The sequence below is a fragment of the Hippoglossus stenolepis genome, chromosome 15 (genome assembly GCF_022539355.2).
Source record: "Hippoglossus stenolepis isolate QCI-W04-F060 chromosome 15, HSTE1.2, whole genome shotgun sequence".
In the NCBI taxonomy this organism is placed as follows: domain Eukaryota; kingdom Metazoa; phylum Chordata; class Actinopteri; order Pleuronectiformes; family Pleuronectidae; genus Hippoglossus; species Hippoglossus stenolepis.
The window spans coordinates 23,361,191-23,376,427 of NC_061497.1; the positions used below are offsets into that span (position 1 = coordinate 23,361,191).

At 42.0% G+C, this 15,237-nt stretch overlaps 2 protein-coding genes across 2 annotated transcripts; one reads left to right on the forward strand and one right to left on the reverse strand.

The window, feature by feature from the left end:
* Positions 1 to 675: 675 nt before the first annotated feature.
* On the reverse strand, positions 676 to 4,725 carry LOC118122161 (microfibrillar-associated protein 3-like). The gene is made up of 3 exons (XM_035178696.2): positions 4,551 to 4,725; positions 3,670 to 3,964; positions 676 to 2,832 (listed from the first exon to the last, which is right to left on the reverse strand). Exons 2-3 carry the CDS (start codon positions 3,911 to 3,913, stop codon positions 2,075 to 2,077), a joined length of 1,002 nt encoding a protein of 333 aa, XP_035034587.1. The 5' UTR covers positions 3,914 to 3,964; positions 4,551 to 4,725; the 3' UTR covers positions 676 to 2,074.
* Positions 4,726 to 5,366: 641 nt separating this feature from the next.
* Positions 5,367 to 11,621, forward strand: fam114a2 (family with sequence similarity 114 member A2). Its single transcript, XM_035178900.2, has 14 exons — positions 5,367 to 5,621; positions 6,886 to 7,118; positions 7,756 to 7,855; positions 8,160 to 8,261; positions 8,363 to 8,460; positions 8,844 to 8,978; positions 9,134 to 9,298; positions 9,422 to 9,545; positions 9,636 to 9,721; positions 9,936 to 10,034; positions 10,462 to 10,586; positions 10,669 to 10,741; positions 10,863 to 10,916; positions 11,054 to 11,621. The coding sequence occupies exons 2-14, from the start codon at positions 6,906 to 6,908 to the stop codon at positions 11,153 to 11,155; spliced, it is 1,476 nt and encodes a 491-aa protein (XP_035034791.1). The 5' UTR covers positions 5,367 to 5,621; positions 6,886 to 6,905; the 3' UTR covers positions 11,156 to 11,621.
* The last annotated feature ends 3,616 nt before the right edge of the window (positions 11,622 to 15,237 follow it).

Below are 15,237 nucleotides of genomic sequence, written 5' to 3' on the forward strand. Positions count from 1 at the left end.
GCAGGAGGAGCAGGAGGAGCAGGGGGAGCAGGAGGAGCAGGGGGAGCAGGAGGGCAGGAGGGCAGGAGGAGCAGGGGGAGCAGGAGGGCAGGAGGGCAGGGGAGCAGGAGGAGCAGGAGGAGCAGGGGAGGAGCAGGAGGAGCAGGAGGAGCAGGGGAGCAGGAGGAGAGGAGCAGGAGGAGCAGCAGGGAGCAGGAGATAAACTACAGACAAGCATGGAAGGATGTTAGTGCAGGGATTAAGCAAAAAGTGAAGATTTTTGTTCTTTTGCATTTCAAGAATAAAGTTGAATTGTCAAGAACTGGTCTATATATGCAAAATAAAAAATACAATTATATAATTCAAAATGTTTAAAGTCTTCACTGATCTATTTTTATTTATTCTCACAATACCGAATGGAAAAACTATCTTTATCTTCTCTGCTAATGCTTGTGACCAAGTTGTAGTTTAACATTTTATAGATGTTTTCTTTTTAAATGTCAGACTTGCTTCTGGATATTTTTCTTTTATTCATTCATACTTGATTTATTCATTCTTTACTGTTGCTCCTTCAATAATATCAAGTGTTGATCAGCAGCTGTTAATATGCAGAGCAGTGCAGTCAGTGATGTTTAACCCAACAGCGCCACCCAGTGGTGTACAAGCAAAGAGAAGAGGCAGAAAAAAGACCAGAGGTTTTAATTTAAATTCTTTTTTATTGGCAATTATGTTTTTTTCTGCTGTTGTCAGAAGGAAAACCGCTGATTTACGTCCCTGAGAAGCAAAGCTTTTTAAAACGTCTAAACACCATCGAACCATTTCACACAATAACATCACATATAGCAAAATACAACAGAAGCATTTTGTTCAACCAGTCGACAAGTTCTGGAACTGAATCTGTTTACAAACCAAACATGATGTGATTTTATTACAAATCTCTAAAAGTAGAGTTTTCAAGTTTTCGTTGGATTTAAAAACTTTCCTTTGTCGTCTGTTACTTCAAGAGCCTGAAACAAGCTGCAGCAAGTTACAAATATCACATCATTATGTTATTATGAAAAACCACAGAAGCTGTTTTGATCTGAAGTTTTCAAGTTGTAATGTAAAAAATGTAAAATCCCTGACCTGACGAGCAAAGAGACACAGAGAATAACTTCATCTCTTCAGGAAACTGTGACGTGAACGACAGCGTCTGGCGTCTTCTTACCGAGGAACAAGGAGCTCAGATATTTCAGAACTGGCTGCGAGCAGAAAGGATGTTGAGCTGAGGGAGAACCAGCAAACACATTCATGACCAGAGGAAATAGAGTTGTGATCCTGTTTGATGCCGTGTGGCTCTGTGTTTGACCCGCTGACCTTTCTTCATGCACGTGTGAAAGTGACACAACTGTCGGCTTGACGAAAGACCATTAAAGACAAAAATGTCAAAACTACGTGAAAAATTGTTTACAGCAGGAACAAGACCGAGCAAATATAAGAAAGAAGGATTTTCACATGAAGTCATGACGTCAAACATCAGAACCTGAGTAGAGCTCAAACAGTTCCTTGAATTCAAAGAGCACGAAATCACACACACTCATTTATACCAGTCCTCTAAATGTGTCGGATTTCTGTTCATCATGATCCACGAAATATTCTCGGAGAAATTGGTGAATCCTAGAATCTTACAGCGTTAAAGAAAGTGGGGAAATGAAATCCTGGATTCACCTGGACTTCTTCCCTGAGCCGTGAACCATCATTCCACTGAACTGTGGAAATCCGATCTGTGGTTTTTGACAAACAAACAACTGGACAGGGGTGAAAACATGATGTCGATGGCGGAGGTAAAGATATTAGTACGTGGAAAGCAGCTGGAATCCAACTACTACACCGAGAGATAGAATTTTCATTTTATTAACTTTGGATTCATTTAGTTAAAGGGTCAAATAAATTACTGTGTCAATTCTTTTCTTCTACGTAAAACAAGCCAATTTCTGATTTGGGGGCGAAGATTCAACAAGACGAGGAATCAATGAGCAGAAACATGCAACAAACCCCGACACCACTATTTTCTAATGATCGCTTCATCTCTGCTTCTCAGGAAACGTGTCTCCTGCTACACGTCGCTCTCGATGGACACGTTTGTCTGTGAACCTGCTGCGAGCGTCTCCGCCTCTTTATTCTCACTGGCGACCTTCTCAGAAACGGCGTGGACTGACACTTTGATGTCAACGTCTCCATCGTTCCCTCGCCTCTCGCTTGACAGCAGCGCCTCGCACACTTCCTCGTCCTCTCCGCTCTTCACAGAGCATGGCGGGCCTATAGCTGGTCGGTTCCCAGGTATCACTGCCCTGACCGCCTCTGCTCGGCCCGACGCGGGGTTTCCCTTCTCCATGTTCTCCTCCTCGACCGTTCGGCAGTTCATGATCAATGGCGGCAGCGGGACGCTCCGTGCCAGCTCCTCCATGTGACGAGCGAACTCCATGGTCTTGTACTGCGTGACCTTGGCGAGCTCCAGCGTCTTGGCCGACGTGATGATGGGGATGCGCTTGGCGACCTCGAGGGCCTTCTGCAGCTTCTCAGAGCCCTCGGTGCGGAAGAACTCGTTGATGGCGTTCTCCGTCTTCTTGAGGTGGCTGCTGATCATGCAGAGCCGCGCCACGTTGAGGATCATGATGATGGTGAAGGTGATGAGGCAGACGATGACAAAGTACAGGCCCAGGCCGCTGGAGTTGTAGGCGACACGCAGCGTGACCGTGTAGTTTTTTGTGGCGTCACCGTCACTGGTGTATACACAGGTGTATCGGCCTCGGTCTTTAAAGGAGACCGCGCTGATGTTCAGGACGCCGTTCTCCTCGATCTGCCACTTCTCACCTGAGAAAACACGACAAGGAAGCTGAGAACTAAAGAAACGTGGACACGCCTCCTCGTTAACAGACGATGAGAAAAGTTGCTCTTAATAAAAACTGCTTCTTTAATCGGCAGCATCTCCACACGCCATCAAACCCAGTGAACGCTCATTACATTTCAATTTGACTTTACTGCATTTATACTCTTCCACCGCTGATTTTATGTGTTTGATCAGATTCAACAAACAACAAAATCATTTCACTGACAAACAGAGTTTTACTGAAACGATGAAAACACGAGTTCACTGACGGCTAAAGACGACGATGAAGACGAGGGAAACGATTCATCAAGTAAAAAACGGAGCAACACCAACGTTTTGATGAAGATGAGACTCAATGTCCACATTAGATTACATTTAAATATCAAATCAAGATTTTACAAGTAGTCAATGTTTGCTTTGTTAAATTAATCATCATGTGACGAATATATTTTATTTATTACATCGACTTTACTATTATGATCAAAGAAGCATTTTGGAATTAATATGGTGAGAATAACTGTTTGACTTCTGTTACGTCTGATGTTAAAAAGGAAAGGAAATGGAAAAGGACAAATTGAATCATGCAGATCTATAAATGTTTATTTTAAAACCAGATTTGTTTGGTTGTTAACTTGACTTAATAAAGTAGATGATTCACCAGATTGATTAAAAGTGCATGAGTTGTTTTCCTTGGCATCTTGAAGTCACATGATGGTGAATGACTGTCTTGTTGATAATAATAAGATAATAATAAGATAGTAAGTATTTAGCTACTTCACATGTTGAGGTGTTAAATCACTCAACGTGTGTCCTCCTCTTACCTGCTTCCTCCCCCAGCTCGGCTCCTTTAGGGCTGAACCACTTCACGTCAGTGTGGCCTCGGGTCACGTTGCACTCGATCAGTGTGTCGGACCCCTCCTTCACCACGATGACCCTGTCGGAGGGGTCAGCCACCATCCGAGCAGGGGACGACGCCGCCTCGTCCTCTGAGCGGCTGGGAGCTGCCTGTGCTGCCCGGCCACAGAGCAGCAGCAGCAGGACGCAGAGCAGCAGGCGTGAGGACATGTCGCAGGGAGAAGCTCCGGCAGCAGCACTTCACATTTAGAGGAGACAAACCTGCAAAACAGGAAATGTCAAGAGCTGATGTGCAAACCCAGGAACACTGGTTCTGTCCTGTTCCTCCTTACTGCTCGGTTTCGTTCTCCTTCTCCTCAGTCCCTCATCACACATATCAACAGGAGTTTACATTTTAAAGGAGGAATCTGTGAATTCATTCTCTTGATTAGCTTCTTTTTACCGTCTCAATCTTTAGCTGAAACAATGTAAATGTGATAAATAAGAAAATATCACTGGGGTTTGTTGTCGTTCCTTAAAAAATAGGATGATAATAATATGATAAGTTATGATTATGTGCAGAGCGAAGAAAGCAGCTGGACCTTTAAATTGAAGTGAACTCAAGTAAAACTGTGTAATTTCTGATGTATTTGTTAAATCTCGGGTCTAACTGGTCAAATGAGTCTATTGAGTGTGTAGCTATAATTTCAAAATACCATAATATCGTTAACTCACATCCATTTGGGCCCAGACGTGATGATAAATGATTGATTTAATAATAAGACACGTTTGTGAAACCCTCGTCAGAATTAACACACACACACAACAACAGATTCCCCACGAACAGACCGAAGCAGTCGATTCTCACCTGCTCCTCGGACCCAGATCAGATTTAAAACAGATGATATATCTTCATCCACAGTCACAGAAGCTCCATCGTGTTTTAAACCCGAGTTTCAATCCGTAACTTTAGTTTAAAACAAAGAAAAACACGCGATGTGTCCGCTCACTTCCTGGTTCGGGGCAGGTTTGAGGGGCAGTGGGCGGGGCTTTGGCGGCCATTTCTTCCAGCTGCCTACAGGTAGGCGACTGCCCCTAGTGGTGGGGGAGTGTAACACACGGTGTCATCAGTGGAAAGCTGAGTTATGATCATTAATTCATTAATAAATAAAGTCCAAATTGATCTTTTTTGATTCAGTATTTTCAATTAGGAATTAATAACTAATTTATTCATTCATGTGCTTAAAAAACTGTGCAATCAGAGTAATAGTGACGATTATATTTTATTTTATAGTTTTTTCCCACTGTATAATTTCTTTATTGTTTTTATTATAATTAGTATTTTGTACAGTTGATAAAATGTTTTATTTTGATGGTGCCGGAAGTCTTGTTTTAATCTTATTACTAGTTTTGGACGTGATTACTTATTTCATCAAGCGGTAGAAAGGTCCCGGAAGTAGGAAGGTTTTGCCGTCAAAACAAAACAAATGTTGCCTGTTACACATTTAAAAGGTGCAATTATATCAATAGAAATGTAGCCTAAGTTTGTGTTAGCGTCTAACTATTAAAATCTAAATCTATGAAGAACATCTCATACTTTATATTTCTTCAAAACAGCCTTTATCTTGGCTGTATTCTGAAGATCTGATTTACTTTGAAAGTAGCAGCCGGACCTGGAGCTTCCTGATGTGGCTAACTTCACTTCCTGCTGAGTGACAACAACATGTGACGTGGCTGAAGCTGCTGAGCAGAAAGAGGCAGAAACACAGATTGTTTCACTGATCTGTTAAAAAACCTTTAAAACCTTAAAACTTGTCAGATTTGAACTTTAAACTGAAACAAGGAGGAGAAACACTTCCTGTCGCTGGTTCAGTGCAGGGGAGGGCTAGCTGTGAGCTATCTGTTAGCATCGAGTCCCTGACAGCTGAGTGAGGAAAAGGTGAGTTTACAAAGAAAGAATCAAAGTGTTCGTGGTTTAGTTTGAACTCGTGTTAGTTTACAAGCAGAAGAAACAAGAAGAATCAGCTTCAAGGGAACAACCGGAGCTTCTGCTCAAAGTCAAGGAGACGAAGGAGTCATTAGCTGAAGTGTTAGCATCCACAGCATCTGCCCCTGTGTCTCAATGCTAATATTGTTTATTAAATACTCACTGGTATATTGGAGCCACACATCTAAATGTAAGGCTTATATATATATATATATATATATGTCTATACAGTATAAATGAATATGTTTCCTTTGTGTGTGTGTGGCGTTTGCTTAAGGACTTTATGCACAAATATACTATGTAGATATATATTTTTATTTTATTTTGTGTATTATTCTGTGGTTTTTTGACTATTTAGACTAAATTTGATGCAGTTTTAGAAAATCCTCCAGCTGCAGACATCATCAACATCTGTATAACTACATTCTGATCCCTGGGTGTTGTTGAAATACATACTGAGGAAACACAATAATAATAATATCATAGTTAATTATACAGGACATTTCACACACTGTAAGAAATTGCTTTAAAATTTAAGCCGAACAAATGGAAAGTAGAAAGTCACTCAACACAACTTTATGAAACCATATTTAAATGAACTAGATCCAGATGTTTATTTGGATCTGCACCAAACTCATAAATATCAGCCCCCTAAACACAACTGACTGGTTTTCATTAAAAACAATGAATAATTACCTGAGACATCAATGAAAATGTTTAAAAATGGTCTCAAAATGTTCTAGAAAGTGAAAAAAGATAAATAAGTCCTTTAATGGGTCATGTCATGTCATGTCATGGGTCAGGTCATGGGTCAGGTCATGGGTCAGGTCATGCCCCACCTCTCCACAACATTTCATGGAAATCTGTTGTAGCAGTTTATTGTGTAACTCTGCTAAATAACAAACAAACAACAACATAACAAGGTAACAAATAATAGCATTTTAAAAGTCACACAATATTAGGACAGAAGTGTAAAGATAAAATGTTACAGATAAGAAAAGAGTGAAATAAAATAAAGTGTTGAAAAAAATATGAGAAATCTCCATATTGATCATTAACTAGTACACTCGCCTGTCTTCAGGTCACTTCAATGCAAACCTGCTCTGCACTAACTTTTGTTTCTAGTCGACAGAAAACTGGATTAACCTTTGCTCTGTTTGCAGCTGTAAAGTTCAGATTCTCTGCTAATGATAATTTCCCTTCTTTCTCTCTGAAGTTATGCACTAAGACATTAAGATGTCTGACAGTGAAGCTACAGCAGCTGAGGGTCCACAGGTGGCAGCAGAGACTCAGGACGCCTCTCCCACCGAGACGCCCGACGGGTCCTCGCCGACCGCACCTGACGTGGCGACTGACGTGGCTCCGACGAGGAAAGCCAGGAGGAGACCGGAGCCGAAACCTGCAGCTGAAGTTGAGGAGACGCAGAAAGTAGAGGAGCCGCCACCGAAGGTAGTAACAATATAATAACAGTCTTTAGTACTAAAGAAAACTACATATAATCATTAAAATATACAATAACTACAACTCAGTAGAGCGTACACCTCCCCAAAGTTTAATGAAGTGAGTTTAAAGAAAGTGGAGAAAAGTGGAGCTGTCTCTTTTTCCGGATCCCCTACTTAACAAAAACCTAACACAGGTGAAAACAGAACCTCCTGCTAGAGGTAAATATAAGTACTTCTGTAATCATCAATCAAAATATAATCAAAATATCCTGCTTCAACTTCCTGCTCTGTTCACTTTGCAATACAGACACTAAAGTAAAATTTGCTCATGGATCTGAGGTCCTCCGCATTTATTATAATAAGGTTTATTATAAATATTGAATCTTCAAATAATGTGGAGTGAAGTTGTGATATTTGGTCACATTGTCATAGGAGAGGGTGACGTCATAGTGACTGTGTCCTGTCTTCTAGTGACCGTACGTTAAATATCATCCTGTGAAAAGCAACAAGCTGTAGTTTCAACACAAGAGAAACTCCTTGTCTCATCATCGGCAAGTCCAGCTTCTCCAGGGGTCTCACCAAAGATCACTTCTTGTTGTAGATTCTCTTTTCTAAACTCTCTCTCCCTCTTCCCCCTCCGTCAGACTCCCAGTGAGTCGACTGTGTCTCAGGGTGGATGGGGATACTGGGGCAGCTGGGGAAAGTCCATCTTATCCACAGCAACATCTACTGTGGCCACTGTGGGTGAGTATCAATACACTGAACTCCGTAACCCCCACGACCCAGTTGTCATACAGTCACATGATGAGTGTTGAGTTAAAGCTTCAGTAGTTCAAAATAGTTACTGAGCTTTTTCAGCAAAATACATTTTTACGAGATCCCTGATGCTACATAAAGAAAAACCATCAAATGTATTGTTTTAAAGGAAAATGTGATTTAGTGGTTTTTAGATAAATAACAAATACAGTAAATATACAATTGAATACTTTGAATTTAATCCCAAATCAATGTGTATTGTTTACATTAGCTTTGTCTCGTGTCTCTGCAGGTCAGGGCCTCAGTCAGGTGATCGAGAAGGCTGAGACGTCGCTGGGAATCCCGAGTCCGACCGAACTGTCAGCGCAGGTGGAGGAAGAAGAGAAACAGCAGAGTAAGAGGATCTAGGGTCAGCGGCTCCTGCTGTGTGATGATGAAGAAAATCATAAATGTTCTTCTGTGTGAACATTTTCTCACAGTTTGTGTTTTGTTTAGCTTCTTCTCCTGAAGGAGACGCCAGCAGTGAGACGGACAAAGCTGTGGGAGGGGCTATGGGAATGTTGTCATCGCTCACCAGCGTCGTCCAGAGCACAGTAAGCAGACTTTAAATAACCTATATGTTCATTTTCATAAACATACATAGTTCTACATATTTGGTTGTATTGTGTTTTCTTTTTATTTATATTTATTTATTATAAGATTTATGGTTAAACTGTAAAATATGAAGCCCCAGTTACATTTCTATGTCAATGGTTTGATAACGACATCGTAGGAAACATATTCACATTATTTAAAAACATATATAGGCTGATATATCAGCATCAGAGATTTTTTTACTCACTGATATCTGTATCGGTCGGGTTCCAGTGACATTATCTATACTCTTCATATTTGCCACTCAAACCCAGATAGATATCCAAGGTAACTTCCATGTGAGTCACTCATTGTTGCTTCTCACACTGAAACCTCGTCGCAGGGGAAGACGGTGATTTCCGGCGGTCTGGACGCTCTGGAGTTCATCGGGAAGAAAACGATGGACGTGATAGCAGAAGGTGACCCCGGCTTCAAGAAGACCAAAGGCCTGATGATCCACAACTCCACTCTGTCTCAGGTGGGGATGAAAGAGAGATTTAATGCATCTATCTCAGGTTGAGAGGACACAATGTGGAAGTAAACAATATTTCATGGTTAGTTTCTGCTGCTTTACCGTGACCCAGTTTGCCTGAGTTCTGTCTCCCTCACCTGTCGCTCTGTCTCGTCTCCCAGGTGTTGAGGGAGGCGAAGGAGCGCGAGGAGCTGCAGACGGCGGAGAGGGAGTCGTCAGATTCTGAGAAGAAGGTGGTCGCTCACTACGGGATGCTGTTTGATGAATTTCAGGGTCTGTCACACCTCGAGGCTCTGGAGATTTTGTCGAGGGAGAGCGAGTCTAAGGTATAATAACGGTCTGGTTCCATAATACAACACCTGCCGAGGCTATAAACGCACACTGAGATGTTGCTTTTGTGTTTTACGTTGGATTGTGTGTTAAAATCCTCACATGTGACTGTGTTTTAGGTGAAGTCGGTGCTGACGACCCTGTCGGGAGACGAGCTGCTGCAGCTCAGGAAAGAGCTGGAAAGCATCAAGGAGTCTTTCTCCCTCGTCGAGTTTGACGATGAGGACGTTGACGAGCAGAAAGGTAACGTCTCCATGAAAACACCAGCGCTGCAGGAAGAATTCAGTGTCGTGGAAATCCTTTACAGTGACGATTGTTGGTTTCTGATTCCAGATGAGGACGGCTCAGATTTCGAGGGGGAGTTAACGAAGGCGTTGGAGGGTCTGAGTGTCTCCGCCACAGCCGGCAAACTCAGCAAAGTACGAGTGATGATACGTTTCTGTGATCGGATCGTGTTCCTGATCATTTGTTGTTGAGACGGTCATAGATGTGTCGTTGAGGCTGCGATTTGTGTTGCTGATCCAGTTGTGTCGCTCCGTGGCTCCCACAGAATTTACTTGTGGTTGTGGGACAAGGTTATTTTCTGTAGCTTCAACTTACAGATGTCCACTTCCATCTGTTCCCCTCCGACAGGCCTGTAAGAGTGCGTCCAGCCAGATCAGCGATATGAGCCGACCCGAGGAGGAAGGAGAAGCTGGAGAGGAGGTCGTGAAGAAAACAGCTTCTGTAGAGGTCAGAATTCACTGTATCTCACTGAGGAGGTCTCACTCTGATTTGTTTCGAACTGTTCATACTTCAGACTCTGTGTCTGTTTGGCAGAAAGTCTAATTTATTCATCTCTAATCAAATTAGGAGAAAACACGGGGCCGCAAAGCTGCAATTGATTGTTTGCAGCAAATAACAAAGATTAATGGAGTTTCCATTTAATGAGACTTTAACAAGCACATTCAGACACTCTAATGGCAGATCAATTTTTTAATTACTTTACTTTTTCAATTTGCTGTTTAATCCATTAAATATCAAGATACTGTGAGAATGTCTTCAGATTGTTATTATTGATTTTTAAAAGTGCTGCTGATTCATTTTCTTTTTCCACTAATTGACAAGTGGCTTTAGCGTTTTGTGAGACTCACAGGTTTCTTTTTTTAAATCTGGTCAGGAGGTGCACGCTGCCGCCATCAGGAGCCTGGCGGAGCTGACGGCTCGATCCATCGAGCTTTTCCACAAACTGGCTGAGATGATCCTCTTCTCCAGCGGCGGCACTGAGGCCGGCGTCCTGTCACAGTGAGAAGACGCTGCAGGAACTTTACAGACTGAAGATACGAAACCTGTTTTATCTGCACTCTGACTGATTGTGTGTCCTCAGGTTAACGGTTGTTCTGTGTAGAGAAATCTCGCTGCTCTCCAAGAAGTTCACCTCCTGTTTGACAACTGCAGGCGTAAGTGTCTTTACTTGAACCACAGAATGTTCACAGAGAAGAATGTTGATTTTAATACAGTTAAAATAAGTTTTCGCACATTGTTGTTGTTGTGATTTGATCCAAACTCTGTGTTCCACAGTCCAATGAGAAGAGAGACGTCCTCAACCCGCTGATAACAGGCGTCTTCTTAGAGGTTTGTGTCGTGTTACCATAGCAACAACATCTTGCAGAGACATATCTGTGTTTATGTTGAAGATGTTCAGATTCCCCGGTTGGATTAATATCTGCGTGATGCTTCACGTTGACATGTGTTGTTCATTTTCCTCGCAGGCGTCCAACAGCGCCTCCTACATCCAGGATGCGTTCCAGCTCCTCATGCCCATCCTGGAGATTTCTCACATCCAGAGGACGGCTGACTCCGCGGAGCAGTGACCTCACGATGTCTCCTCCGCCCTCCAACGCCGCCCCGGCTCCAGGACTCTGTCACAGCCGATAACTGACACATCTGGAAAACTTTTAAAAAGTCGCCGTGTCAGTGTTTACTCTGTTTTCCAGCTCAGGACAAAATCAATTTCACGCCTGGGAGGAAAAAGTGTGTTCTTGTCAAACAGTGTTATAGTTTTTGTGCTTTGCAGGTTTATTTGTGAAGCACGTTACAAGGACTCGTTGCAACACTCGTTGTTGTGGAAGGGAAACAAAATGTGTTTATGATAAACAAGGTTCAACTTATGGTTCTTTTATTCCAACGTCTGCACTTTTTTCTGACAGAACCTGTCGTCTGGATTCTGCCTCAAAGAACAATCGACTTGTAAAATGTCCAACATGATGGAGACACCACTGGGAATTTGTTAAAAACAAACAAAGGTGTGTCTGAACTAAATAAATATTAACAGATGTATTTGGTTTTCTATGCAGATGTTTCTTAAATCATGTCATCCAATATATTTCCTTGTCCTGGAGCTGAAGGTTATTTTTCTTTGAGGACACAGAGAAGGACTGAAAGTTTAGTTTTAACATGTGTTAGTCAGGCCTCTGAGGGAAAAGACACTAGTGACAGCTTCGTGTGTTCAAATGACAAACACGTTCCTTTCAGACTTGTTCTGTTTAAAAGACGAGAAACTTGAGGAAAATGTTCCTGATTTAATCTGAACATCCACTAAAAGAACTTAAAGAGGCTCAGATCTTTATTTACACAGAAGAAATAGTATAGATTCATTTCTTTAAGAATTGTGCAACACTTTATTCTGCTAAACAAATTCCTCCCCATCTTCTCTCTCTCCTCGATTAAACTCTTCCCCTCCAGAGCTGGGACCTTGAGTACATCACTTTTAATCTCTAAAGAAAAGCAAACATTGTGATTGATGCAATATCTAAGAGTATGTCACTGAGAGTCCCTGCTTCTTATGTACCAAACTCTCTTGTAAATGTCCAATGTCCACCAGGAGAGTTATCCATCTCTTCATTGTAATCTTATATTCAGAATTTCAGGTGTTTACGTATCCGATACAGAGAAGCTTCTATCTGCTATGAAGTTATTATGATCAGTTTCTTTTTTAGCAAGTTACCTTCAGGTGGACGTTGGTTTTATATTAAACTGCATCAGCCGTGACGGGACATGATGAGTGATCGCTCTTCAGCATCATACTGTACTCCCAGGTGTTCGAGACTTAGTCAAATGCTCTTTCACATGGGCCACATCTGTCATTTGTGTGAGTGTGTAAATTACAAGTTTATTTGATACAAGGGTTTTTTGTTTGTTTTTCCTGATGGGAGATATATTTGTTCAGAACGTGTTTTACATCACGTAGTTCCGTTCCTGAACTTATTTGTTATTCAAATGGTATTTTCAGCAGCTGAACAAGTTTGAATTCAGGTTGATTTATTTACAAGTGACAATTCACATTAACTAACATGCAAACACAACAGAGACAAGATTAGAAGAAGACAATTTAAAGTCAGGAAGCAGAGTTTAAAAAGAAATTTCAAACAAAGTAAAGGATCAAAAGAGAATAAAGGAAATAAAAAGGATAAATCTTCAAGTGAAAGATAAGTTGAAGTATTAAGCAAAACAAATAATAAATGATAAAATTAGAATAGTATAAAACACAGTGATGTTGTAAAATAGTTTATTCAAAAGGCACAAAGTACAAAGAATAAGTAGAAAATTAGAGAAAAATCAAATTAAAAATACATCCTACTTCAGTGCTGTAAAAGGTTAGCCTACTGTATACAAATGAATCCTGGTATTAACATGAACATGGCTTCAGTGTAACAAGGAATCAACATGCGAGGTAATGACAAAGACGTTCAACAACAACACAAAGTCATAGGTTTACTTTTCTGGCAGACAATGTTCCCAACGAATGCATCCAGGGTCCAGCTGAGCTCGGCTCGCTCTAGTCTTGTTTTCAACTTCCTTTAACTTCCTGTTATAGGCTAACTTTGCAAAAAAAGTGTCAATATTTCCAAAATTCCTGAGCTTAACTTCACATGGAAAGTTTCCAGAAAGTTACCGGAAATGTCTACTTTGCAACACTAATCAGGATCGATACAGGTTCTAAAACATCACACAACCTGGATTTCTGCTTTGATTTAGAAAACAACAGCAAGTCATTTAGTTCTTTCAAACACATTCATGTCAGTGTAATTAGCAGATTTCTGTCTTACAAAGTGAGAACTGAATATGTGATGAAGGAAGGTCAGTGTTTGATTGACAGCTGATCTCTGTGCTGGAGCAGAAACGTCACCACTTACCTAACTTTGATCAACAACAAACATGGAGACAAAAGAAGTTCAAGATTTTAAACACAGAATCTAAATCACTGTTTAATGACTCGAGTTCATTTGAGTTTACAGAACTCAGCTGTGTCTCCAGAATAATAAACCCAAACTCCAGCATAGAGAGGCTGAGGAATGTGGTCTGGACTCTGCAGGAGGAGAGTCATGGGTGTCAGAGACTCTGTAGAAGTGACAGAACACCCGCATTGTGATCCAGGTACACTTACTCTGGAAGGGACACAGACCTGACACTGAGTCCTGGTGCTGTTGTAACGAAAGATATAATCATTGTTTCTATAACAAGATAATGACTAAGATTTATCATTGTATCCAAATCTACATTCACGTGAGCCTCCTCTGCTCTGCTGATATTCTTGTATGTGACTGCTAATTAACTGCTCTCCCCACCCCCCACCTCCACCTCCCAGTAACAACGTCCAGTCAGACTTCTACTCAGGACCTGAGTCCAACAGTGAATCTGTCTGGGTGATTAGAATAAGACTGTTCTTTACTCATACATGTTACTTTTCTGTTTCTCAGATAATAACACATGTTTGTTTACTGTGTTTGATCCAGTGATTTCCTGTGAATATCTAAGAAGTCAGCTCTGGTCTCTGGCTCTGTCAGGCAGTAAAACATCCACTTGAGACACAATCTGTAAAATCTCTGTCTCTGTCTCACTCAGAATGTCCTGTAGTCGACCTCTGACCTGGGACACAGTTGCTGTCACGTCCTCAAAGTTCCTCAGAGGACGGATCCTGATGCTGATGAGTGTGTAGGATTCACTGAGGTGACAGTGAGGGGCAGTTGTGTAGAAACTGGTGCATCCTCTGTGTCTGAGAGCTGCTCAGTTCATGGTCTTTCCTCTTCAGCCCAGTGATCTCCTGCTCCAGTCTCTCCTGAAGCTCTGACTCGACTCACTTCAGTTTCCTGTTGGATTCATTCTGGTTGCTTCATGATCAGAGCTTCTTTTCTCCAGCAGACGATCAGCTCAGTGAACATCTTCACTGTCCTCCACTGCTTTGTCAGCAGAGCCATTGACGGCCTCCTCCTCCTGTTGAAGCAGCTTCACATCTTTCTCTGTGTCCTGACTCTCTGCTGGATTGTTTGTCTCTCAGCCTGAGCTCTCTGCCTCAGTCCTTTCTGCTGCAGCTGACACTGTGTCGTGGTCTTTATGTTCCTCCACAGAGCAGAGATAACAGATACACTGCTTATCAGTGCGGCAGAACATCTTCATCACCTCATCGTGACGCAAGAGCAGATGTTCTCCTGAGTTTCTCCGAGGGCTCCACCACAGCTTGTGCTTCTTAAATGGAGCTGACTGGAAGATGAGGCTGGAGGTGTTTTTCACAATAAGAGGCCAAACAATTCAAACAGGACTTGAGAGCTTTCAGTTTCTCCCAGTGCAGACATCACAGGCCACATCTTCAGGTCCAGCATAGCAGTGATCAGCAGGAGCAGCTTGGAGTCCAGTCTTCAGCTCCTCCACTAAATCAGCTAACATGGTGTTTTTCTCTCAGGACAGGCCTGGTGTTGGGTCTGTCCACACTGAGGGCAGCTGTAGCTTCCTCTCTCCTCCCCATTGTCCCAGTGGGGTGTTAATACAGCTCATACAGTAGCTGTGTCCACAGACAGTAGTCACCGATCCTTCAGTAGATCCAGACAGATCGAACAGCAGAATTCTCTGTCCTGCTTGGATTTTCTTGCTGCGCCATTTCAGCTGGTGCCAGAGACTG